Raw genomic sequence first — 26862 nt, forward strand, 5'->3', positions numbered from 1 at the left:
AAGAAAGCAAGAGGGGCCTCCCTCCCTGGTGGCACAGTGGTTGAGAGTCCGCCTGCCGATGCAGGGGACACGGGTTTGTGCCCCGGTCCGGGAAGATCCCACATGCCGCGGAGTGGCTGGGCCCATGAGCCATGGCCGGTGGGCCTGCGCGCCTGGGGCCTGTGCTCCGCAATGGGAGAGGCCACAACAGTGAGAGGCCTGCGTACCGCAAAAGAACAAAACAAAAACAAAAAAAAAAAAACGAAAGAAAGAAAGAAAAAAAAAGACCCCAAGGTCTGAAAGCACCCTTAAGGTCATATTGGGCTTAAGGCACCAAAATAAGACCCTAGCACCACTCTGGACACCCCTGACTTGGATCACCTAGTCAGCCATGGTACTGCAAAAGATAATCCTTTTGGCTGCCGGAAGGAGGAGATAAAACTAATAATAACAAACATGGACTGAACTAAACGCCAGGCACTGTTGGAGGTACTTCCCGTGAATTACTCCGCATAATTCTTACAAGCGCTTAAGTGGAGATATTAGTAACCCCTTATATGGATAGGCAAGCTAGGGCCCTAAGAGTGGAGATGATTTGCCCAAGACCACAGGGTGAGCAGGTGGCAGAGCAACGATTCAAGCCCAAGTTCTCCATCACGACACAAATGGTACTGCCAAAGGGAGAGTCCAAGAGAGCACCATATTTTATTCCTATTGACTTTTCACATTTTTTCTTACTTAAAAAGCAATACAAAAATAAGTTTTACGGCTTCACACTGGACTGTTAGCTCTCTGGGGGCCATGCTGGATACATGGCAAAGTAGTGAATAAACGCTTAACTTAATTCAGTCTCAATGTGACTTTGGAAAAGTCTTGCCCCATATAAGCTAGGCCTGTTCACTAGGATGTGTTTCTTGCTTTCTAAAGTGAAACTTCAAATATGCCCAGGCTCATCAGGACAGCACAGCTGCAGGCTGTTGTTGGAATCACGTTGCTCACCTGTTGCCAGAGTATTTGGTCAGGTGCTTGAAAGAAAACAAAAAAGGCTCTGAGGACCTCCCTAGGAGGTACGCTCAGTTTGAAATTCCTCAAGAGCCACTAAAATCAGTAATATAATCATTTCTACCAGTTTTTGGTTACCTAACGCCAAACACAATTCTAGGTACCATAGAGAGTTTACCTGCTCTAATAATAATAGACGTCGTTTACTGGGAACTTACTGTGTGCCCAGCAATATGCTAACTACTCACTGTATATTATATCAATGAATCCTTATAACCATCTGGACAGTAACACAGCTCCATTTTTAGATGAGGACACTGCATCACTGAGTTTCAGTAAGATGCCACAGCCATGCCACAGTCTATCTGGTCTCAAAGCCTGCACTCTAAACCGTGGTTTTATACTTGAGAGGAAATACTGGTAAGGAAGAGAGGAGAAAAAAAAGTTTCAACGTTAGAGAGATTTCCAGAAAAGTGGCAGGAACTGCTTTACAGTCTCAGGAACCAAAATATAAATCCAAGTCCATTCTACATTCTCTTTCTTACCCCCAAGAAGAAAGAGGGACAGGCACGTGTGGTGGTGAGAAAGCAGGGAGGGAGAGGAGACATTCCCAGGCTCCAGTGTTCTTCACCTGTCACACACTAGTTGAGCACATTTGACCCATGATGAGACCTTCACAGGACAAGGCAAACTCGCCCCTTCCTACTAGCCCCACCCTGAACAGGAGGAAAAATCCCCAGCTCTTCCCAACTCAGTGCAAACAGGCAGCTCCTCCCAGGGTCCCTTGCAGCCAGGGAGATGAGGTATAGAGGCTGCTCTGGGGCAACTCCAAAGTACACTGATAAATACAGCATGCTCAGGACAGAGTTCCAGCCAATTCCAGGTCCAAGACTTTTCCACGACCATTTCTAATATTACTTTAATTATTTTCCAAATGTACATATGGACCATCAGCATATTCCATCAAGAAAAAAAAACCCAGAAAATATAAATTCTTTCCCGCAGGCCTATAGGATGGACACATCGAGGCACCCCGAGCTCCATTTCTCCACCTCACGCCTCCACCTGCCATCTGCCTTTTCTCTCTGTGAACGCCAGCCTCTCTTCTCATAAGATACCACCTTCACTTTCACCAAGCGGGGATTGCCACCCTCTCTTCTTATTGAGTGGGGACCAGAGTGCTATCCATTTGCCCTCTGGTAGCACCATCCATGTGCTTGCCTAGGAAAAATTCAGATCATCAGTGCTATTCCACGCTAGGAATTGCCCAGACTCTGCTTGTTTTTATAAAAGTATAAACCAGACCTATTTCTGAAGTACTCCAGTCAAGACTTTTGAGCCCTGTTGAGAGGGGGAAAAGCCTTCCCTGAGTGTACATGGGAAAGTGCTATTGGCACAGCAGAGAAGAACATTCTGTCCTTCGCTGACAAAGAAAATTCAACATGAGGCAACCCTGGCGTACCTGAGGTACACATTTCAAGAGCACCCAAAGAAGAATTTGACAGATAAGCCTCTTGTCGATAATCAGGAAACCACCGCAGCAAGAGCATTGCCCTTCAAGCAGGCAGAAGTTGGGTGGTTCAGTTAGACCGAGCCCTCTCACTGCTTTAGAGGTACGGAGGAAAAGCCTAGCCATAAACCTTTGCTTTTTAAGAGAATGCCTGTAAACTTGAACCTGTGTGCACCATCAAAACTGTGAGCTGCAGACTTCCCTGGTGGTCCAGTGGTTAAGACTCCGTGTTTCTATTGCAGGGGGCATGGGTTTGATCCTTGGTCGGGGAACTAAGATCCTACATGCCACACGGCACAGCCAAAACAAAAAAACAAACAAAACAAAACCTATGAGCCACGTCCACCCTTTAAAACAGACCACACTCTATTAACACTACCACCCCATAATTTGATCTGAAATAGTTCAGGTGTTCATTAAGTATGTGAGAAATGAGAGAGGGCAGAAAGGAAGGAAGGCAGCCAGGCAATACATGCAGCATGTGAATGAATGCTGCATGCGAAGCCTCCAGGTCTCCCTTGCACCTGTGTTTGCTACTTAATGACATGTACAGTCGTGGGCAAGTGATTTGATTTCTTTTGTCTCAACAGGAAAATGGTCATGATGATACTTAACCTACCAAAGCCTGAACCAGAGTTGGGACCATTTAATGGAAGAGGCATGAGGGACAGGGAGCCAAGAGGACTTGGTTCCAGGGACACCCTCGCTAGTAACTCTCAGGGAGACCTCAGGAAAATTGCTTCACCTTTCTTAGCCTCAGCTGTAGAATGACATAGAGGGTTAGATTAGTCTTTTTTTGTTGTTTTTGTTTTTGTTTTTGCGGTACGCGGACCTCTCACTGTTGTGGCCTCTCCCGTTGCAGAGCACAGGCTCCGGACGTGCAGGCCCAGCGGCCATGGCTCACGGGTCCAGCTGCTCTGCGGCACGCGGGATCCTCCCGGACCGGGGCACGAACCCGTGTCCCCTGCATCGGCAGGCGGACTCTCAACCACTGCGCCACCAGGGAAGCCCTAGTCTTTCTTGAACTTTTCTTTCAGCTCTAATGTTCTATATGATATAATTATTGTTATCCTTTCTAGTGTTGAAACATATGATCCCTATGCCTGTTCCTATATTGCACTTATTTAAAGTAGATAATTAGTTAGAACTGTAATCCAAGACCAAGAATTTTTATTGTCATGATTATAAGGGAAAGGTTATGATGTCAGTTATAATTTTACTATAATGTCAATTTTCCCCCAAGTATCCCATTATGACACATGTTTTATAGGGATAATGAGGTCTTTTGGTCAATAAATTATTCCATTCTAGAGGCTTCTGAGCAGGAAGGATAATGGCATCCATTTGAATCTGAATCTCTTCACACATCTTCCCCCAAGAAACTATAAGTTCATCACGGAGCACTGATTAAATCACACGTGACCCATGTTATCAGCATTACTAGGAGGCAGGGAATATGCCAAAGTTCAAATTACTTATAAGTTAAAGAAAAAAGAAAAGAAAGTCCAACAGCAGCTGCTATGAGCCTGTGGGTACAGAGAGTAGGGTACCAAGATGTTTAAGAGACTATGTGAAAGAGAGAGAGAGAGAGAGAGAGAGAGAGAGAGAGATTAGGACATAGGCAAAATGAAGACAGTTATCCTCTGAAAGAAAAGCACAAGTAAATGCCAAAATATGAAGACAAATCAATACTTACTGGCTCTCAGTACTGGCCACAGGAAAGGGACTCAAAATCAAGCAAAATCCAAACTGGCAGCCTCAGACAAGTGTCATTTCCATAAAAGAAGACTAGCATCTAGAATGTACAAAGAACTCCCAAAACTCAACAATAAAAAACTAAAATGTGCCCAAGACATGAAGACACATCTCACCCAATAGGTAAAGAGATGACAAATAACCACATGAAAAAATGCTCAACATCATTAGCAATTAGGGAAATGGAAAATTCAAACCACAATGAAATATCACCACATACCTATTAAACTGGCTAAAATAAAAAATAGCGACAATACCAAGTGCTGACAATGATGAAGGAAAACTGGCTCACTCATGCGTTGCTGGTAGGAACGTAAAATGGTATAGCCCCTCTGGAAAACAGCTTAGCACTTTCTAAAAAACCTAAATGAGCACCTACTGTATGCAATCCTTGACACTTTTTCCAGAGAAATGAAAATTATATTCATATAAAAACCTATAGGGACTTTCCTGGTGGCGCAGTGGTTAAGAATATGCCTGTCAATGCAGGGGACACGGATTCGAGCCCTGGTCTGGGAAGATGCCACATGCCGAGGAGCAACAAAGCCTGTGCGCCACAACTACTGAGCCCGTGTGCCACACCTACTGAAGCCTGTGCATCTAGAGCCTGTGCTCTGCAACAAGAGAAGCCACCGCAGCGAGGAGCTCATGCACCGCAACAAAGAGTAGCTCCCGCTCACCGCAACTAGAGAAAGCCCACGGGCAGCAACAAAGACCCAACACAGCCAAAAATAAATAAATAAATTTATTAAAAAAAACAAAAATCTATACATGAATGTCTATGACAACATGTTTTCCCACTTCCAGGTCCTCTTTAACTGTTCCCTTTCTTTTTAAAATTATTTTTGTGGTAAAATACACATAACATAAAACTTCCAATCTTACCCATTTTCGTGGCATTACGTATGTCCACATTCCTGTGCAACCGTCACCACCACCCATCTCCAAAACTCTTTATCTTGCAAAACTGACTCTACTCATTAAACAATAACTCCCCATTTTCTCCAGCACCTAGAAACCACCAAGCTGCTTTCTGTCCTTCTGATGCTGATGTCTTCCTGACAGAGGAAAAACAAACGAGCCCCATGAACCTCCAACCTGGCTTGGTGTTGGGGCTTCCCAGAACCTAACCACCTCAGAGATCTTTCTGAAACTCTCATCTAATGATGTCATTCTCTTGCTTAAAAACTTTCTTCTTTTTTTCTGTCTGTCTATGCATCAAATAGCATGGTGATACCACCTACATAAAGCTGAAACTATAGGAGATACAAGGAGAAATATCCTAATAGTAAGAGACTAAAACACCACTCTCAGTATAAGACAAATAAAGTAGGTTAAAAAAAAAAAACAAGAAAACAAGAAAAGCTACAGAAGACTTAAAAAACAAAATCATAAATGTTATGGCTATATATCAAACTTTACATATAATAAAGAATAAACCTCAGCATACATGAATAATCATCAAAATTGATCAAATATTAGGTTACAAAGAAAATTTCAGTAAATTTCACCAAGTAGAAGTATTATAAACAACACTCTCTGACCACAATGAATAACAAATAGAAATTAAGAACAATTAAAAAAACAACAAAAAAACCCTTCCACCTGAAAAAAACCCCAAACTATTAACTCCTAGGGAAAATAGGCAAATAAACCATAAACTACAGAATTTCCAGGGAAAGGAGAATGAAAATACTATATATCTGGATTTATGGGATATATAGCGTTAGATACCTAAATCAGTAAAAATGAAAGAATAAATCTAAATTCAATTCTCAATTCAAAAGCTAGAAAAATAACAAAAGAAACTAAAAGAAAGCACAAGGAAAAATGGTCAAAAGACATAGACTATTCACAAAAAATGTTAAAATAGCCTTAAACATATGAAAAGATGTTTAACTTTTGAATAAGATAAATGCAAATTAAAACACTGAGATACTATTTCTTAACCATCAGATTAGCCCAAGTTCAAAAGCTCGATAACATATTGTTTGGCAGAGTGTGGAGAACAAGGTACTCCCTCCCATGCATCGGTGGTGGAAATGTAAACTGATACAGCTGCTATGGAGGGGAATTTGGCAACAGCTAACAGAAACGGCAGTTTCCCGCTCCTAAGAAACCATTACACCAGGCAATATACATTGAAGTAGTAAGGTGTCGTTAAAGAGGCATCATATATGGAACCTATTATAAGATGGTTCAGAAGAAATAAATAATGAGGGCAGACGGGAAAAGACCCAGAGAATACGATAAAGCAAATATGGCAAAATGTTAAGCCCTGATGAACCAAGGTTTAGTAGGCAAAAATACTTTATTGTTCTTGCAACTTTTCTTTATGTATAAAATCCTTTTTTTTTTTTTTGGCCGTGCCACACGGCTTGCAGGATTTTAGTTCCCCAACCAGGGATGGAACCGGGCCCTGGCAGTGAAAGCACCAAGTCCCAACCACTGCAATGCCAGGGAATTCCCTCAAAGTGTTTTAAAATAAAAATCCTACATAGCAAACATATCTTATTTTTATAGAATGATTAGGGAAAAGACTATTTTTTTTAAAACTTATTTTTCTGAAGAAATAGAGACATGCTCTGATAAAGCTATAATTTAATTAAATATCTTTGTTTTCATTAACGATGATTAATATTTTGTGCATAAAAAATGTAATTTTAAGTTATCAACTAGGGATTCCAGTAGAAACCGCACTGAACTCAAATATGGGAGGACCCTGATCTATTATCATCCAACATGACTTGTACAAAAGATCACCTCCTGTGGGCTTTGAGTTTTCCATCTGCAGAATAGGAACAGACTACCTGCATTATATGATTACAGGGAAGATCAAATAAATAATACGTATCAAAGTACTCTTAAAAATGCAAATGTTGGGGCTTCCCTGGTGGCGCAGTGGTTAAGAATCCGCCTGCCAATGCAGGGGACATGGGTTCAAGCTCTGGTCCGGGAAGATCCCACATGCCGCAGAGCAACTGAGCCTGTGTGCCACAACTACTGGAGCCCGTGCGCCTAGAGCCCGTGCTCCGCAACAAAAGAAGCCACCGCAATGAGAAGCCCACGCACCACAGCGAAGAGTAGCCCCCGCTTGCCGCAACTAGAGAAAAGCCCACGCATGGCAACAAAGACCCAATGCAGCCAAAAATAAAATAAATTTTAAAAAATGCAAATGTTACAGATACGTATGTATTGTGTAAAGGTCCTTGATTAACGACTTTCACTTTGGTGGACAGGAATAGTTATATCACCATCTTGTAAAAATGATTTTTTTCCCTAGACTGTATTATTTAGAGCAGGGGTCCCCAACCCCCAGGCCGCAGACCAGTACCAGTCCAAGGCCTGTTAGGAACCGGTCGCACAGCAGGAGGTGAGCGGCGGGCGAGCGAGTGAAGCTTCACCTGCCGCTCCCCATTGCTCGTGTTACTGCCTGAACCATGCCCCGCCCCCAGGCACCCTCCGTCCGCAGAAAAACTGTCTTCCACGAAACCGGTCCCTGGTGCCAAAGAGGTTGGGGACGGCTGATCTAGAGGCCATATTTTCAGTCCCATCCTACAGGCATGCCAGAGATAAAACATGTATGTTAAAGGATAAAGAAATCCACATCTCTTGTGAAGAAAAGGGAACCCTTGTGCACTGTTGGTGGGAATGTAAATTGGTGCAGCTACTATGGAAAACAGTATGGAGGTCCCTTAAAAAACAAAAAATAGAACTACCATATGGCCCTGCAATCCCACTCCTGAGTATACATCTGGGAAAAATAAAAACTCTAATTTGAAAAGATACTTGCACCCCAATGTTCATGGCAGCATTATTTACAATAGGCCAAGACATGGAAACAACCCAAGTGCCCATCAACAGATGATCTGTTTAAGAAGATGTGGTGTATATTTACAATGGAATATTACTCAGTCATAAGAAAGAATGTAATATTGCCATTTACAGCAACATGGATGGACCAAGAAAATATCATATTAAGTGAAGCAACTCAGACAAAGACAAGTATCATATGATATCACCTATATGTGAAATCTAAAAAATAATGCAAATGAATCTATATACAAAACAGAAACAGACTCACAGACACAAAAAACAAACTTATGGTTACCAAAGGGAAAAGGGGGGGGATAAATTAGGAGTATGGGATTAACAGATATAAGCTATTATACATAAAATAGATAAGCAACAAGGATTTACTGTATAGCACAGGGAACTATATTCAAAATCTTATAACAAACTATAATGGAAATAATCTGAAATATATTATATATACATATAACTGAATCACAATTGCTGTACGTCTGAAACCAACACAATATTGTGAATCAACTATACTTCAATATAAAAATTTTTTAAAAAATCAACATCCCAGCTGCAAAAAGTAATCAGGCCACTGGCCAATCACTTAAACATTAGGGCCTTTTCTTCCAAATGCTCTGATTTTCAGAGTTGAACTGCTCTTTGGTACCAACGATTCTTATCACTTAAACTTTGACTAAAAGCCCACAGATCTGTTTTAAGGGTGGAGAGAGAGTGACACTCATGATCGATTAGCTAGCTGGAACCTGTGGTTGGTTCTCCTAGCAATTGTTGATATCTAGACTATTTTCAGGTAAAACAAAATCACATTTTAGGAGCTATAGAATATCTGCTCTTCTTCCTTTGAAAAGGTAACAACACTTCCTCCTTTGTTTAAAGCTAAGAAACTGAATGATTTGATTCCCTATTTTAATTAGGTTACATCAACAAAGAAAGTTCACTGAAACTAATTTTTGGTTAATTTTGTGGAAACCTCTGTTTCTCTTTCTTAGAAAAGTTGTTACTATTATGAATACTCTGCACCTTAATTTACCCCTATTTCTTATTTAAAATTTAATTTTCAAAACAGGCTTTCATATTGGTAAATTTAAAAATGAGTCAGGGGACTTCCCTGGCAGTCCAGTGGTTAAGACTCCGCACTTCCACTGCGGGGGGCGCGGGTTCCATCCCTGGTCAGGGAACTAAGATCCCACATGACGCACGGCCAAAAAAAAAAAAAAAAATTAGACGAAGGATGCCCTGGTTCTAATAACTATGAAACCAAATGTCACCCACCAAAGGTGGGCTAACGTTGACCGGCAAAGAGCTTGGATGCCTGCCAGAAATGGATGTCAGATGCCAGCCACATGCCCCAGCTCCTCTCTGAGATTCAGGGCTCATGAAAGAATCATTCTTTCTAGAAGAGACTGATACCTCATCCGGTTAAAGGTCTGAGCCATCAGCTGGGGTTTTATATGCATTCAATGGGAACTATTTATAATAATTCATTCTATGATTCATTCTAATATTTATTGAGTACCTAGTATTTGCAAGGCAGTGTGCCAAGTGATGTGAGAAATACAGCCCCACCTTCAAGGTGTTCATATTAGGAGGGGTATAAATAACCCACAGAACATAACGTTAATACAAGTTGAAAAATGGCAAGGGCCTGAATGAAGAAAAAAACAGTGCCGTTTAGGAGTTCAAAGAAGGGAGCTATCACTTTTAACACTGTAGCTGCTTGGGAAGGGAAAGTGAGCTATGACTAAGAGGCAATTTACCATATGATTTGCCTATGCTAACTAATGCCCATGACAATAACGATAGCTACCATTATCAAATACTTGCTATGCTCTGGTCACCATACTGAGATCCCACAGACATTATCTTATTAAATGCTCACAACATCTTAAAAGTATCATTAATCCCTTTACTGATGCAGCAAATGAAGCTCAAAAAAAAAAAAACAGAACTGCCCAAGTTCACATGATTAGGAAGTTTAAGAGGAGAGATGCAATTCCAGAGCCCTTACTCCTTCCAGAATCCTGGACTCATCTAGACTTAGGTACCTAGATAACAAAGACAGCAGTGTCCTACCCTCTATGCAGGAATGGATCCCAGGTCCCTAAGCATGTTCTTACAAAGGGGGTTTTCTCCAACCTCTACACTCCAGTAGACCAACACCACACAGCCTCGGTTACGTCCTCATAGCACTGAAGCGTTCTTCCACCACAATTACAACACAGATATTCCCCTTTTGAAAACAGTCATGAGATTCATTCCTGCCTCAAGAGCATGTTCCAGACAGGTGCTCTGCATTCATCTGGATGTGGCAGCAGCAATCCAACTCAGGAAAAATACCAGATGTTCCAACAATAGATGCTACAGTTATCTATTTTTATTCTGGCAGCTCACTGAGGTTTTTATTTTTATCATTTTTAGCTGTAAAATATAGAGAGAGACCCTCTTATGGTAAAGTCCTGTTTTCCATGAAAAACTTTCACTCTATCGGGCATGAGCAGCTTTCCTCTTGATTTGTATCTGAACCATGAGAAAAAACATCACAGATGCAGACTGCATTGTACTAAGAACATATGCATGCTTTTAAATCACTTTTATCTTACTTTTTACTAATGTAACCCTGAAACATAAAATATGTCCCTTTTTTTTTTCATTCACTGTTATGGGAAGAACAGATGGTAAAAGGGTTAGATTAAAGTAATACAGCATGTCCATTAAAATAACCCCCACTGCTGGGGATGCTTCCCTTGAACAGGAGTCGTGTTTACTGTAAAGAACGGCTTTGGCTTACACACATTGGAAATTGCCGGGGGTCTTCTCAACGATAAACATAAGGGTAAGAGAAAAACTAATGTCAAAATCAAATGCATTTTAAAATGACAATTATGCAAGTTATTTTGCTAATCTGGGAGGCAGACTGAAAACATTTGCCTGTGATACTGTAACTCAACAGCAGTCAAATAATAGATTCCATTTCTGACTTGAAAAATTTTACTACCTAGAAATTGTAAGGAAGGAGACCTTCAAGAAAAATTAGAGAATACATTTTAAAAGGAAAAAATATCAATCTTGAGTCACATTCCAGAGTCAAGGATGGCTTCACTAGAGGAACTGAGCAATAAATATTTCCATTTACACTGTAAATAATTCGAAAGCAAATACTGACTCAAAATTCAATTACTAAAAATTTTAAATATTTTGGCCATTTCTCCCCTCATTTTAGAAAATGGTATAAATTGTCATCTTCTCAAAATCAATTTTTAAGAATGGTTCACAAGATTTTCACTCATTATTGTTATGATTTGCTCCACTTATAGTATAATCTGTTATTTACTGTGATGTTGTTTTTACCTTTAATCCACATTTTAGTTATTTTTAGCTCAAAGAATATTCTGGTGAGAAATCTTTCATACCTGTAAGTTCCTGATATATTTCATGAAGTAGAAACATGAGAAGTTTTTTAATATGCCTCAAATGTGGTTTGAAATGACTTAGGGCTTCTCTTAATCCAACACCCCACCAACAGTTACAAAAATGTTCCTGGGATTTGGTTCACTCATTTTTCTCACAGAAAAGTAAGCATAGTCGACATCTCATTGGCTGTCAGGTTGACATGCAGCTGGAAGGGAATCAGCACTCAGAACCAGAGGCCAGTTTTCCTCCAGTGTAACTCTATAAGGACTCTCCTATAAGGTTCCATATGGAGAGAGCTGTTCCCAACCATGAAATCCACAATCCACATCCTCTTATAAATCCGAAGGTAAAGTCCTAAAGGCTGGCAGGCATCTTCATTGCACTGAAGATTTTAAACAGGTAATAAACATTTAATTAGGCCCTTTATGTCCTGGCACACACAGCTGTAAATGATCAAGAATATCCCAACTTGCATAGGTAATATAGAAATGGCTCTAGCTCATTGGATAAATCCTGGGTTTCCAGGACCAGTAGCACTAGTTTTAATGGTAATCTTATTCCATGATGGGCTTTGAGCATAAGCCAGAACCACATCCATCTTTTCACTGATACTCTGACTCACTCTCTGATTTTTCACATATAAGTGGCAGATTAGATGGGCTTGAATTAGATGGATACAGGTGGCGCCACCTGCTCCAACCCCTTACTGCTGCTTTATTTGGCCTTCCATTGGTTTATTCTGAGTTTGGACAAAGGACGGCTGCCCAAGCTGCTCTTGGCAGTGTCCTAGAACTGGGCCAACAGATTGGCAGGCGTATCACCGGCCTTCTGCATACTAAAAGAGGAGATATATCAGATTTGTAATTTTGTAAAAAGAAATTGAAGCTCAAAGGCCCTCTACTGAGTTAATCAATTTCAAACTGGTGTCTGTAAATGGAAGGATGGATCTACCTTCTCATCTTCTAAGCCAAGCACAGTAAAATAATAAGGAAAACTAAAAGAGCATAAGCTATGTATTAAATAATATACGTCCAGACCTTGACCTTCCAGGAAAACACTGCAATTCAGTGCGCTACAATATGCTTAAAGAAGTTTCCTAAAAATCTGTGAAAGACGGAAGAATTAAAGAAATCTCAATTTCTTAGACAAAGATATCCAAATCCAACTTCCTTAACTCTACAAAGGTCCCGTTATGAGTGGGTCAGATCCCACCAAGCACTGTCAAATAAGGCATTGCTGTCTTTAATTTCACTATTTAGTTTTAATAAAATTTGATTTTATAGGTTTTGTTAAAATAAATTTCTCCAGGCACATCGTGATGGTGGATTCAGCCATTCCCCCCTTCTCCTCTGTTCAGCTGCAGAGCAGAATCACAAATTCCAGCCTTCATTTCCATTAAGCCAGAAGCAGAGGCGTTCCATCTGATTTAGCACAGCTGCTTTGCCCACTGCTCAATGTCGTTTTGGACACTAACTCTCCCCTAGATCCAAACCATCCTACATTATGAAACAGAGACGTGTTTAACATGAATTATGCCTTATAGCCAGGGATCTGGGGAGATGAGAGGTGGGCTGCAGCTGTGCTTTGGTGGGTGGGTAGGATTTAAGAAGCTCAACAGGAAAGGTGTCCTTAGGGCGAGTACACAGCTAGAATGGAGAATTGATGTGGTGGGGCTAGAGGTGGCTGGAAGAGGCAAAGACGTAGCCTGGGCCGATTGTGGAGATCAGACTTCATACTATAACCAACACTGAGCCTCTGTAGGTTTTTAAGTAGGGCTTGGGGTGGGAGGTACACGATGTAAATGATATTTCAGGAAGCTTACTCTGACTCAGAGACTGAAAGGACAATAAGGAGGGATGAAGCAGTCTAAATGTGATGTCCTGCTCTGAAGAGCCTGGCACGGGACAAAGACAGTGGGGATCAGGTAGAGGAGGAGCTAAGGGTCAAGACACACCATGAAGGAACATTACCCTCACAAGGCCTTTTGTGTTCAAAGGTCAAAAACCAAACCAACTAAACAAAGAAACCAAAAATTTAAGACTTTTCCCTTTCTTATGGAAGAAATCGATCGCTCCTAGATATAAAGGTGTAGCACCGAAAAGGCACATAGATTATTAAAGAATAAGAGAGTGATCTAGAAAGTGTCTACTGGGCTTCCCTGGTGGCGCAGTGGCTGAGAGTCCGCCTGCTGATGCAGGGGACACGGGTTCGTGCCCCGGTCCAGGAAGATCCCACATGCCGCGGAGCGGCTGGGCCCGTGAGCCATGGCCGCTGAGCCTGCGCGTCCGGAGCCTGTGCTCCGCAACAGGAGAGGCCACAACAGCGAAAGCCCCGTGTACCGCAAAAAAAAAAAAAAAAAAAAAAATAGAAAGTGTCTACTGATCATGGAAGTGGGCCCTGGAACTAGGGCTGAGCCCGTAAACAAAGACAGGTTCCTGAGATGGAAGACAGAGCCAAATGGCATTTCTTGTACAGACACTCACATCAGGGCAATTATTTTGTAACCAAAACACACACATACACACACAGAGCTAATATCAGTTGTCACCTCTCTCCATTGTTGCAATGGAGATCACAGTGGAGACGTGGAGACTAGAAAGCCCACTTCAGGACAGGATGTGGACTGTTCTCTTCCCTAGAATGTGAGCCAGAGTGCTCATTCAAAGTTTTACTCTTGAAAGAGCCTCTAGATTCTACCACATTTAATTCCCCCTCAGCAGGTAGGTGTTTGATTTGTACTGCAAGATTCGGCATTTATGAAACCATCCTTAGGTTGTTTTTCATGTGTATCTTTTGCCTCTTTACATAGGTTATAAATTCCATAGTAGCAGAATATTTTCCCTACTTGGGGTTTTTATGTCTCTATAGGCAACCAGCTAAGTATCTGCATAATTTTTTATTGTATTTACTTATCCATTCATTCATTTCATTAACATTTAGTGAGTGAATATGTGGAGGACACCATACTAGATGCTGGGGCAAGGTTGGGGGTGGGTATGAAGTAGACATTGTTAACTACTTTCAAAGATATTATAGTCCAAGAGAGGAGATCTGACATATCTAGAAGGCAGGAGAAGATAGATTATTATAAATGGAGGCACAAGGGAGAAATATAACTCAGTTATATTTCATGAAAGAGGCAGCATTCAATCCAGGCCTTAGAAGATAGTCAGAATTTTGAAAAATAGAGGCAATGCAGGCAGAAGTAAATGCATAAGCACAAGCATGGAAGCAGGAAAGGACAAGGTGTTCAGCAAATAGTGAGCAGAGAAGTCTGGCCAGATCAGAGGGTGCAGGTAATTTAGGACCCAATTATAGGTGACCTTGAGTGACAGCTAGGACTGTGGCAAGTCTCCAAACACTGATCAGTGCTCTTTTAAGGTCAATCTGAGAAGCAGGGAAGACTGGAGAGGAAAATTTTCCAAAGTGGAGAGAAAATTAAGATGCGCTGCACTCCTCCAGAGTGAGGGAGCTCCTGGGACACAGGCAATGGGAGGAGAAGGGTAAATGGGTGAGGGGGGGAGAGCACAGCTAGAGATGGAGCATGAGTCTGGTCCTTGAGGGTGCACCCAAGGGGTTCAGGGCTTTATTAACTGTCAACCTGCAGCTCACTGCAAACCTTGAAAATAGGAATAAATTTGAACCTGCTGGAAACTCCCCATGGCATGAAGGTCTCTAAGCTTAGAGGCTATTTGTTCTCTCACTGTCAGCCCCCAATTCCCTCCTCCAGTTCACTGCTGGAAGGACAGGTGAGCCCCCAACACACACCACCATAGCTACACCACTGCCAACACATGCCTTTATCACATACATACTATGCTGTGTTTAAATTATCCATTTACGTTTTTATCTCCCCCACTGAATCTGTAAGCCTCTGGAGAAAGGGCTGTATACCCAGGTCATCTCATCTCTCCTCTGTTTCTTTATCCACCTATCTTATCAACTTCACCTTGGTGGGCTCATCCATCAATTCATTTACCCACTCACTCAATATGTCCTGAGGGCTTTTGGGTGCCCAAGGCAATCTTGTTATCAAGGGTAACATCTCCTGTCCTCAAGGATCTTAAAGTCCCCATTTACTGCCTCCAAATTTTCTTCCTTTCATCTTATAATTTTTGCAAAGTCTCATTCATGCCACTTTTTTCATTTTTTTCTTCTCATTGGTCTTTTCTTATTCAATGAAGTCCTGCTGCCTAATATATAAATCTAATGTGAGTAAACACAGCCATCTGTTTATTTCAATTTGTGTGAGATTTGTCATCATTGGATTCTCACTATTGGGAATGCATTTTACACAACACATATCATTATATATCGTATGTTTTAGTAAACACCAATGAAACAGTGTTGTTTGCGATATCTGCCTCCTTGAGTAAACTATTTAGCAAGAAAGTATATCATCTTTTGGTCCTATTTCGAATCCCATATACCTAGTTATCTACCATAAATAGTTACCTTACCTTTACAAATATTTATACTATCGTGCTCCCAAGCAAGGTGAAGGACAAAGAAGTTCCCTGTAATGGCAGGTAGACTGTCCTAGAAGCAACCACTTTTGCCTGGTCCCATTGTTATTTCCTTCCATGTCATCACCCATTCTATCCATCACACCTCCTAAAATGTCAACTTTCTCTGCAGACTCACTTAATCAGACCGTTCCTTGACCTTGCACATCCCCTCAGCAAATTTGTGTGTGCTTTTTAGCAGACTTCACTGGCCTATTTCAAACAAGGCCCCAGGTTCCTCCTGAAACCCATGTGGCTGAGTGAAGAGAGAGAAGCAGGGTAGTGGAAGGTAAATTTGGGGGTATAAGGAGGCTGATTAATGGGGAGTCTGCCCCTCCCCCAACCATGTGCCAAGGGAATGAAAAGGCAGCTGCAGGGGCCTGGAGGTCCCATGACCAGCCACATCTTACAATTCCTCTCTAAAATGTTGGTCTTGCCTCCCCAGTGAGACCATGGACATGGTTCCTTAAGGGCCCACCTTTAGCATTTTAGTGCACATAATAAATATTTAACTAAATGCAAGAGTTGGTAAAAACCAAAGTACAAATCTGTAACACAGAGGTCTCACCTTACTGAGTGAAGTGCTTTCTAAAATAATACTTAGAGGTTTATTTATGAAGACAATCTAAAAAGACCATAAGGGTCCACTTTAATAATCTCCTGCGATTTCTATAGAAGAGAAGATATCTGAAGTTTAGACATGGCCAGAAAATATAAACAAGCCTGCAGTGTAAGAATTTCAGAGAAGATAACCTTTTTTTTTTTTTTTTTTTTTGCATGATGCATTAAAGTTTTTGTCGTTGGTAATGGTCAAGGATTACATGTTTTCATGTAACATAAAACATGAATGAAGGACATCTATCCCGGTAGATATAAAATTACTATGTGTAAGGGAAAACTACACTTGAGAAATTCTTGGTCCTTCTGTTCTCTGTAGCCTAAAAAGTCAGCATAGCAGTCACTGATGTATTTTTTTTTTTGAGGCCAGAAAGAACCTTTGCAGGGAGAGAGTTTCTACCTTCACCAAAAGGAAACCAGATTGCTGGCAGTGAAAATTAAGAGGGTTCTATGGGATTATTTAAAGTAACAGATGTGAAGTTAAACCTGCAAGTGTTACAGTGTATCTGTAACAAGAGATTAAATATTTTCAGGTTTCAGAAGCATACATGGTTTTATGCATGCACTGTTATTACAGAATTATATAGTGTATTGCTTATTACTGACTAGGGAAAAAGCAAGAGAAGGACAGAATGATGCAATAAAACCGGAGGGCACGCACTGTCTCTAATAAACGTAACAACTATAAACATGCCAAGAGGAGAAGTTTAAAAGGAAACTGGAATCAGGAGACAGTTTATTCATGATTGACGTGGCTAAACTATGGCAGGATAACTTCCAACTGCATTAGAGTAGCCATGACTAGTTCCATAAAAATAGGTGAAAAAGACTCTAGCAATTGCTGCTAACAATTGCTAGAGATAAGATCTGAAAGATAAATTCTATAAGCTCAACATTTCTAATTCAACAGAACTGTGAAAAAAATAAGTTGCTATTTTCATGAATATAAACTCAATAACAATAAAATACAACTGTCATAGTAGTAAGATAGCTCTACAGCAGCACAGTAGCTAGCTGCAGAATCTTTGGAAGTTATCTATAATATTTCTTACAACAATTTTTCCAAAACCATTCAAAACAATTCCATTTTGACCTCTCTTGTCCCGAGTAATACATAGAGGTACAAAGGTGATTCAGTCTTTCATTAAGTGACTATAATATAATCAAGTTATTCCCAAGGGCATCTCATACCAGGAGGGGACCTGAAAGTTCATCTACTACTGCAGACAAACTCGGTGATGGCAGCTCATTACAATTTGTGCATGTCTCACGTCTTCAAATAAGGGTGCCTAGATAATTCCAAAAAGCAATGTTGCTGTTTGCCATGCTTCGAACGTCTGTTAGAAATTTCTAGATATGCCTAATATATAATAGAGCAAAAAGCCTAATAAATAATATTGATAGAATCATTAAATCACCATTTCATAACTAATAAAAGGTACAAGATGTTACTCTACGAGCTCAATTTTGCTCTGGAAATGGCCTCTTGAAAAAACCTGAGGAGAATTTGCATGCTAAAAATATGTAAACATGGAAATAACAAAAAATAAAAGATTTTCTCTTTATTTTTGAGAAGAGGCAAAAGCAGTTAAAATTAAATACCATGCAAAGCTTGACCATTCAGTGAATAAAAATGTATTTATTATGGGTCTGTTAAAATATAAAGGGAAATTCAGTGTAAGTGTGTCATTAACTAAAAAATGTAAGCTTTAAAATATAATTTCAAAATAAATCTATAACGATCAAAATACATCTACGATGAGAAGAAGAACAAGCAGCCAAGGATAAAAATAATTTTATTCATCCTTCCTCTACGATGCTTTTTACTTCAGCTGAGAACTTTAGCTCAGACCTTCCTAGACTCACATCAAAACTACTAAAACGAGTATCTCGAGTAGTCTGCCTTGCTTCCACCACCTTAATGCTCTCATTTCCTGTTCAAAGCCTTTACTGGTTTTCCACACAGCAAAATCTAAACTCCTTGGCCTAGTAGATATTGGCACTAATCAATGAATGCTTCCAAACATATAACCCCTTGGCCTTATCCACAGGGACCTACCCTACCCCACTTCACCCAAAGGCCCAGTCACACTAACAGTGTGTTCCTGCATCTCTTCAGAATCTTGGTCTTTCTGAAGTGTCCTCTCCTTTCCCTTATGTGCATATACCTGAATTCTACCCTCAAAACCAGGTCAACACCCTCCCCAGTCATCCAGGCTGACACCACTCCTAAAGCCTTTTGTATACATCATCTTCTATACACTCCTTATCCTAGTATATAACTTATCATTCCAACTGTACTGCAACACTTAAGGGCATTTCTTATACCATTTCTTTATATTCTAGCACCTTCTACCCAACACCTACCCTCTACCCTCATTCATCACAATGGCCAGTGTAGCATCTTTCTGATGTAGGCACTCAGCTAGCATTTACTGAATCTAAGACACATAAGAGCAATGATGCAAGAAAACTGAAGAATGAGTACTCCTTAATAATATAAGGGCGGGACTTCCCTGGTGGCGCAGTGGTTAAGAATCCGCCTGCCAATGCGGGGGACACGGGTTCGAGCCCTGGTCGGGAGGATCCCACATGCCACAGAGCAACTAAGCCCGTACGCCACAACTACTGAGCCTGCACTCTAGAGCCCGCGAGCCACAACTACTGAGCCCATGTGCCACAACTGCTAAAGCCTGCACGCCTAGGGCCCGTGCTCCACAACAAGAGAAGCCACCGTCATGAGAAGCCCGCGCACCGCAACAAAGAGTACCTCTCGCTCGCCACAACTAGAGAAAGTCTGTGTGCAGCAACGAAGACCCAATGCAGCCAAAAAATATAAATAAATTAAAAAAAAATAATAAAAGATAATAATATAAGGGCAATTTGGACCAAATAAGACTTTTGAGAAGCTAAATTATTTTTTTCTTTAAAATTTCTGAGGATTTAAAATCCAAGATGGTGGTACTGAGTTGTTTTCTTCCAGCAGAAACAGATGAGTTTGTCCTGGATGTCACGCTTTTCCACTGTGTCCCCAGAGGACCCTCTGCTCACCCCATGACAATTCACTGCAAAGACTGTTCCTTTTTCTGTCTACACAGGTGGCTCCTTGAAAGCAAGACTGTTTTCCATTTCTGATTTCTACATATTAGTAGCCCATGTACTAGAAACTCAGTCAATGATTGACCTAGCACCATGATTATCTAAAGCAAACATAATTAAAGAATAACCTTTACTAGGCACATAAATGTTAAGTGAACTTAATTCATGACTGAGATCTCAAATGAGACATAGGGCCAAAATTCTAAGGATTACATTTATATAAGTATTAATCACAAAAATGAACACAAAAAAGTCAAGAGAAACCCTATGTTGATATATGTGTGTGCATGTGATTGATTTTTATAGATACATCATAGAATATTTCTAGAAGAAACCACCATTTTGGAGAGGGAAAAGGAGGAAACAGTGGGTGATTTTCTACTTTCCACTCTTCTGCATTGCTTTTTTTTAAAACTATGAAACATGTACAACTTTCAAATTAACTCCTCCCCACATAAACACAAGGAGCAGTCTAATGTCAGTTAAAACATTTTTTTAAAAATGTGTAGGTGGTCTACAATTAGAGTAAACTAAAGAAATTTTAGACTTAAGAGCTGAGTATGAAAGAAAACATAGGCAATGAGGTTTTGGAAGTCCAGTGGGGAGATTTTGTTTTTGTGGCTTAATTTCTATATAACAATGGACAAACTCCTTCTTAACTTAGTATTTCCTAATTTAAATTCTCCTTTCATCTAAGTGTCCAGCACTCCTATCCATATAAGGATAGAATTACCCAAAGGAGTAATTCATCCTTCCAAGTACTAAACAGAGACAGTAAAACTCTTTTCCCAAGGTACAAGATAGTAATAAGAAAAGCTGCTCAGATATTCAATAAAAAGAAGCAACTCCTCCTCCATAGTGACTTGAACTAAAATGCACTTTATAAGTAACGTGCTCAGTCCTCATAAAAGAGGGTGTACATTGAAAAATGTCTAGGGCTTCCCTGGTGGTGCAGTGGTTGAGAGTCCGCCTGCCAATGCAGGGGACACGGGCTCATGCCCCGGTCCGGGAAGATTCCACATGCCGCGGAGCGGCTGGGCCCATGAGCCATGGCCGCTGAGCCTGCGCGTCCGGAGCCTGTGCTCCACAACGAGAGAGGCCACAACAGTGAGAGGCCCGCGTACCACAAAAAAAAAAGAAAAAAGAAAAATCTCCAGGCATCACACATCTACTCCCCTCCCTTTTGTCAGGGTAAAGAAATCTGGTCTCTGTGGCACCAGACATCAGTCCCTTGGGGCCCATGATCTTCTCACCTTCGCACACCAAGCTGCTAAAATAATCTAGCAAATGGTAGCTTCTTAGTGACCATTAGTTCAATGAATGACATTTCCTCAAGCAGTGCCCACTTGTAGAAGTCAACAGAATAATATAGCTCTGATAAGTAAGAAAATAATAGTTTCTGGACCCACTGGTTTGCCATTTTTACTTAAAAAAATATATTTAGAAACACAAATGATAAAGACCACCTTGATGAAATGCCTCTGAATTCAGCTTGGTTTTATACTAGCCCAGGAATCATCTCCTGAGTTACTCTAATGAACTGCAGGAATTTGGATGTGGCACCCTTAAAGGTGGAGGCGGTCACAGGGTATGGAGTGTGGGAAATCCTCAGTTCTGTCCCACTTCCTTCAGGCCAGCAGAGAGTTGTCCCTACACCTTGATGCAGACAAGCTTCTATATCTCAGTGGCTAATGAAGAAAGACATTCTTTTTTTCCTTCTGAGCATCAGGACTCATCTTTGTACCTTGCAGTGTTTCTGGAATACCTCCTCTGGGTCTCATCAGCTCACCACCTTGCAAAGATGAGAAGAGGGTTGCTTTTTCTACCATTCCTGCCATCTGGAAGACCCTCTTTGTTTCATTCCTCCGCATAAATAGTCCATCTGTGCTCAAATCTCATGGTGAAATGTATCCTTGATCTTTTTGCCTCCACCTCTCAATTTATCCTTTGACTTCAGTTCCTGTCCTAAGATTCAATTTTCTACATCAAGCTCTTGTTTTCCATATTTTTCTATACTGGCTACTTCTTTCTGGTTAATCAGTGTAGAGGAAAAAATTTAGGACCAATCTCCTTGAAATAAAGTTATGGCTCTGACTGCCACTAAGCCTCTCACAACCTTCATATAAAAGCAGTAAACCACAAGATCACTTCAAATTTTTACTAGCACAGTTATTTTAAAGGAAGAAGATATTTTTAGAAAGCTTTCCAGATTTATAGAAGTTTTAAATGTACTAAAGCCAGATAATTAATTCCAAACAGCTTCAATACTTCCTCTCCTGTGAGAGGAAAGTCACAAAAACAGGAAGTGGCCAAATGGCCATGCACCTACCTGAGGGTATGGGGAAGTCCTGGACTTTGACTTTGAGCTGGAGAGCCTGGACTTGGCCCCCTTTCTGCTGTCAGTCATGGCAGGAGTGGAGCTGCCTGCATAGGAGAAGGCTGGTTTGGAGGCTGAGATCTGATCCAGGGAGAGCTGCAGCCCTTTGTATTCCGTGTCTCTGCAGGGTGGGAAGACACAGCCCTTAATCGGCCACCACAGGAAATGGATACACATGTTCTCTTACCAGAAATGACAGCCATTCATATTCAAAAAGGAAGCAAGAAAAAGTTAACCATGTAACTGGTTTCCACAAACACCTTGATTATTTTAGAAGTGCCTAACATTTAACTAATGCCTCTGAATGTAGCTGCCCCAGGTACCACAGCTAAATTATATGATATACTCATGAAGATGTCTTGATTAAAAAATACATTTTTCATTATTTTTATATAAGTAGAAAATAAATCTATAATTCAAATTCGCTGAGCTTTTGTGTCCTCACTGGTAAGATATGGATTATAAAATTTACTCTAAAAATTGTCTGTGTGGGGTGAGTGCCATAGACAATTGACCATCTGATGCTATCTGATCACGGGCAAGAAGAATGTCTTCTATCAGCTGCTCCTAGATCAATCATTCTACGTAAACATTCCAAATATTTGTATGGCTAGCAAACTAGTGTATCTAGCTTATTAGTTAAAAATCCCTTTCGGGACTTCCCTGGTGGCGCAGTGGTTAAGAATCCACCTGTCAATGCAGGGGACACGGGTTCAAGCCCTGGTCCAGGAAGATCCCACATGCCACAGAGCAACTAAGCCTGTGCGCCCCAACTACTGAGCCTGCGCTCTAGAGCCCACAAACCACAACTACTGAGCCCACGTGCCACAATTACTGAAGCCTGCGCTCGCCTAGAGCCCGTGCTCGCAACAAGAGAAGCCACCACAACAAGAAGCCCGCACACCTCAACGAAGAGTAGCCCCCGCTCGCTGCAACTAGAGAAAGCCCACGCACAGCAATGAAGACCCAACACAGCCAAAAATAAATAAATTAATTAATAAATTAAATTATATATTTTTTAAAAATCCCTTTCAACAGGCTAACTAATTCAGTTACCTTAGGGTACACTTTCCCACCAGTTCTTTTTACTCCTTCATTCAGTAAATATTTATTAGGCTCCTAATATATATCAGACTTTGTGCTATATGGAGATGAAAGGATAAATAAGGCATTTAGAGTCCCTGCCCTTGTGCAGATTACAATCTATTGGGGAGAAGAAATAATAAACAAATAAACATAATAACTGCAGACTGTGATATGACCGGGATAAAGAGTGTATCTCAGAAAGTTCGTTACAAAGGTATTGCTGAGGCATTGAGGGACTACAGATGACAGCTTGGCCCTGCCCCCAGCTACCACCTCGGGCTGCTTCCAGGCAGCGGGGAGTCTCAGCTCACTCCTCACCCCTTCCCACTGGCAGCCTGACTAAAATGTTTCAGAGTCTTCTTTGTGAGGACTCGTGGGAGCATTTTCTCTCAGGTTCCAGAACTAGCTGAGCTGCTCCTGAGTAATTGATTTCTTTTTATCTCACAAGCACTGTGAATCATATCATTCATCATGTTTCCCTCTTTGCAATGAAGTCAAAAAGCCCTGAGCCCAAGGCTGATGTGTCACCACTTCTAGTAAGTATACAAGTCCTCAGGTCAGGCATTTTGGGCAAAAAACTCCACAGCTTCCTTTATTTTTTTCTTATCTTATTTTTCCTTTCTCTAATGGGTTCACCTTTTTAAACATTTTCCATGCATTTTCAATGCTCTTCAGGTTAAGATAGCTATATTCAGTGTAACAAATTGATAAAATTATATATGTAAAAGTGACTGGCAGATGTCCATGGTTCAGTGAATATTCATTAACCTTCTTTTCCTTTTCCCTACCTATTCTTCTACAGAGAGATCCGGCAAAAGCAAAAGTATAATTCAGGCAAGGAGTTCCTCCTCAAGTGACCAGGAATAGAAACCAGCTAAAACAGGTCCAATAATATCAATGCAACTAACTGGAGTGTAGTGATAGATGTCACCAAATTGCAATGGCTTCTTATCAAACAGTCCATCTACTCAGTGAAAGTAAAAAAAAAAAAAAAAAATTCACCTATGTGAGTAACAAAAATTTAGAAAGTAGGGACTTCCCTGGCAGTCCAGTGGTTAAGACTCTGCACTCTATGGCAGAGGGCATGGGTTTGATCTGTGGTCGGGGAACTAAGATCCCACCTGCCACGTGGCCAAAAAAAACCAAAATTTAGAAGGTAGGCATGGGAATTGTCTCCTGGGCTTGGGGAGTCTGATCACATCACTGGTTTGCTATACACTGTAAGCTCTAATCGACTCCCAAGGACAACACATGGCACAGGCTCTGAGCATTCCCTGGTCAGAACCTCAACGCCCACCAAAATGTGGTGCCCACCTATTTTTCTGACAATATCTCAGAATTTTCCTTCATTAGCCCCTCACTTCATCCAAAACAGTTCTCCCCAAACTGACCTTATACTTTCCTGATTTCCTCTCTGCTCCAACACCTACTTATAAAACCCCTCTTATAAAGAACTATCTTAGATCCCACTCGCCTCTAGGAAGCCTTTCCCAGCTGCTAAGCCCATCCATTCCTTCAGTATGTGTTTACTAAGCATCTTTGTGGTGGCCGTGGGGACACAGCAATGAGAGAAGGACTAAGCCACTACCCTCATGACCAAGGCACCAGGGCCAGTTCCTGAGGGAAGTGGGGAAGGAACCAGGAGCTTATCTCTTTCCTCCTCTAATCTTATTTTTCAAGAGATTATGTCTTATCTTTCCCAGTGGATTCTAAGTTCCTAGAAGATTAGAGTCAAGACCTACTCTATTCCAATAGCATTTTTTTTTTTTTCTGTACGCGGGCCTCTCACCGCTGTGGCCTCTCCCTTTGCAGAGCACAGGCTCCGGATGCGCAGGCTCAGAGGCCATGGCTCACGGGCCCAGCTGCTCCGCGGCATGTGGGATCTTCCCAGACCGGGGCACGAACCCGTGTCCCCTGCATCGGCAGGCGGACTCTCAACCACTGCGCCACCAGAGAAGCCGCCAATGGCATTTTGCACAAGACTTCACATAGATGGAAGAGGAAGAAGGTAAGGATGCAACTAAAAAAGGACTGTTTTCTTCAATGACGACTAATAACTTGGAACCCAAAAGCCTTTCTCTGGGGAAAAAGACCCTTGTGGGCTGTGAGTCCCCAGACCCACCTGGCCCTGAGATCACATGGATATGACAGTGAGCAAGCTAGGCTCTGACAGGAGGTAGAGTCCCCATCCTTGACCATCTTCTGTGTCAAATGTACTTCTGTCTGCTGGGCAGCAGAGTATCCATCCAGTCCCTAAGACTGACAGCAAAAATCATACACCCCTGAAAACTGGTCAAATCATTTTTGTCGACTCATTCTTAATGCAACATTTCAGCACAGAGACTTCATGGCTACAAGCAGAGTAAACAAGGATTCACTTTTCTCTTGCACACTATCAGACCCCAGAGTATGCATTTTCAACTACTGAAAAAGTCTCTCCAAAATTTTTGCATAGTTTCCAATGAAGAAAACACTCCAAATTAAATAGGCCTAAATAAAATTTGAAAGCCAGTAAATGCTTTTAAATTCTACATATACACATGAAAAAGCTAATAAATACAAAAAGAGTTATACTTTGGATATACCAGTTAAAATATTAATGTTCTGGTGCACCAAAAAATACAAAAACAAATCTGCCAAAATTAAGCAGTAGATCATGAAGTCAGGTAGATCACAGTTTGAGCCTCTTACTGTGTGACAAGCTGTCTAGACTTTAATTTCCTCTTTAAAATTCACAGGGATGTGGGCTTCCCTGGTGGCGCAGTGGTTGAGAGTCCACCTGCTGATGCAGGGGACACACGTTTGTGCCCTGGTCTGGGAGGATCCCACACGCCACGGAGCGGCTGGGCCCGTGGCCATGGCTGCTGAGCCTGTGCATCCGGAGCCTGTGCTCCGCAACGGGAGAGGCCACAACAGCAAGAGGCCCGTGTACCGCAAAAATAAATAAATAAATAAAATTCACAGGGATGTGCTGAGGTTCAGATGAAATATTATGTGGAAAGCTTATAGCCCAGTACCTAGAACATAGTAAATGCTCAATAAATAGTATTATTTCTTCACTTCCACCCTCGATGGCACTTTTTGGCACCTGATTTCCCCAAAGCGATAGTTTCACTTTGGTAGCAACTGTAATACCTTTCATTACAAACACTTCCCTATGCTGTATTTCTTTCCTTTCTATCTCAAACTCATTTTCGTTTGCTCTGTTCCTTTTTAGCTTCTAAACTGTATTGTAGTGTGGCCAACATATTTATTAAGTTCATTAAGTTCTTTATTGCTAAGTCAGCAAATGAAGACCATAGAGCAAAACAGACCTGGCATTCAGAGAGGAGCTCGGCCTTCCTGTTTCTCTGTTCGAGACTCTAACAGCTCAAAAGATGTGTTAGGATGAAAAGCACAATAAAAAAATACCCACTTAAAGACACTTCAAGTACGGTTGATGTACTGCCAAGAGCAACTCTGCATGGCAGATTCACTGAGAACAAAGCATTTGTTTTACTTTTAGAATTCTATTAAATTGAGTATTTCATTTGTATAGATTAAAGGTCTAGATGCTGATGGGAATCACATTACTGAGTTCCATTTCCCTCCTCCAAACTCAGACACAAAGAAGAGTCTGGCTCTACCTCTCCCCCTTCCCCTAGTGAGGTGTATTCTGGTATACACACACATCCTCAAAGTTAGGTGTATGCCTA

General features: G+C 41.2%; 1 protein-coding gene across 1 annotated transcript in view; it reads right to left on the reverse strand.

The window, feature by feature from the left end:
• The window catches only part of SIM1 (SIM bHLH transcription factor 1), a 66214-nt gene that overhangs the window by 3319 nt on the left and 36033 nt on the right, over positions 1-26862 (reverse strand). Inside the window, exon 9 of the mRNA XM_022562475.2 lies at positions 22034-22202. Coding sequence (XP_022418183.1) covers positions 22034-22202 — 169 coding nt within the window. The remainder of the gene's footprint in view (positions 1-22033; positions 22203-26862) is intronic.

The sequence above is a fragment of the Delphinapterus leucas genome, chromosome 12 (assembly GCF_059928025.1).
Source record: "Delphinapterus leucas isolate spDelLeu-1000000601 "Yukka" chromosome 12, BTC_Dleu_Yukka2, whole genome shotgun sequence".
Lineage (NCBI taxonomy): Eukaryota > Metazoa > Chordata > Mammalia > Artiodactyla > Monodontidae > Delphinapterus > Delphinapterus leucas.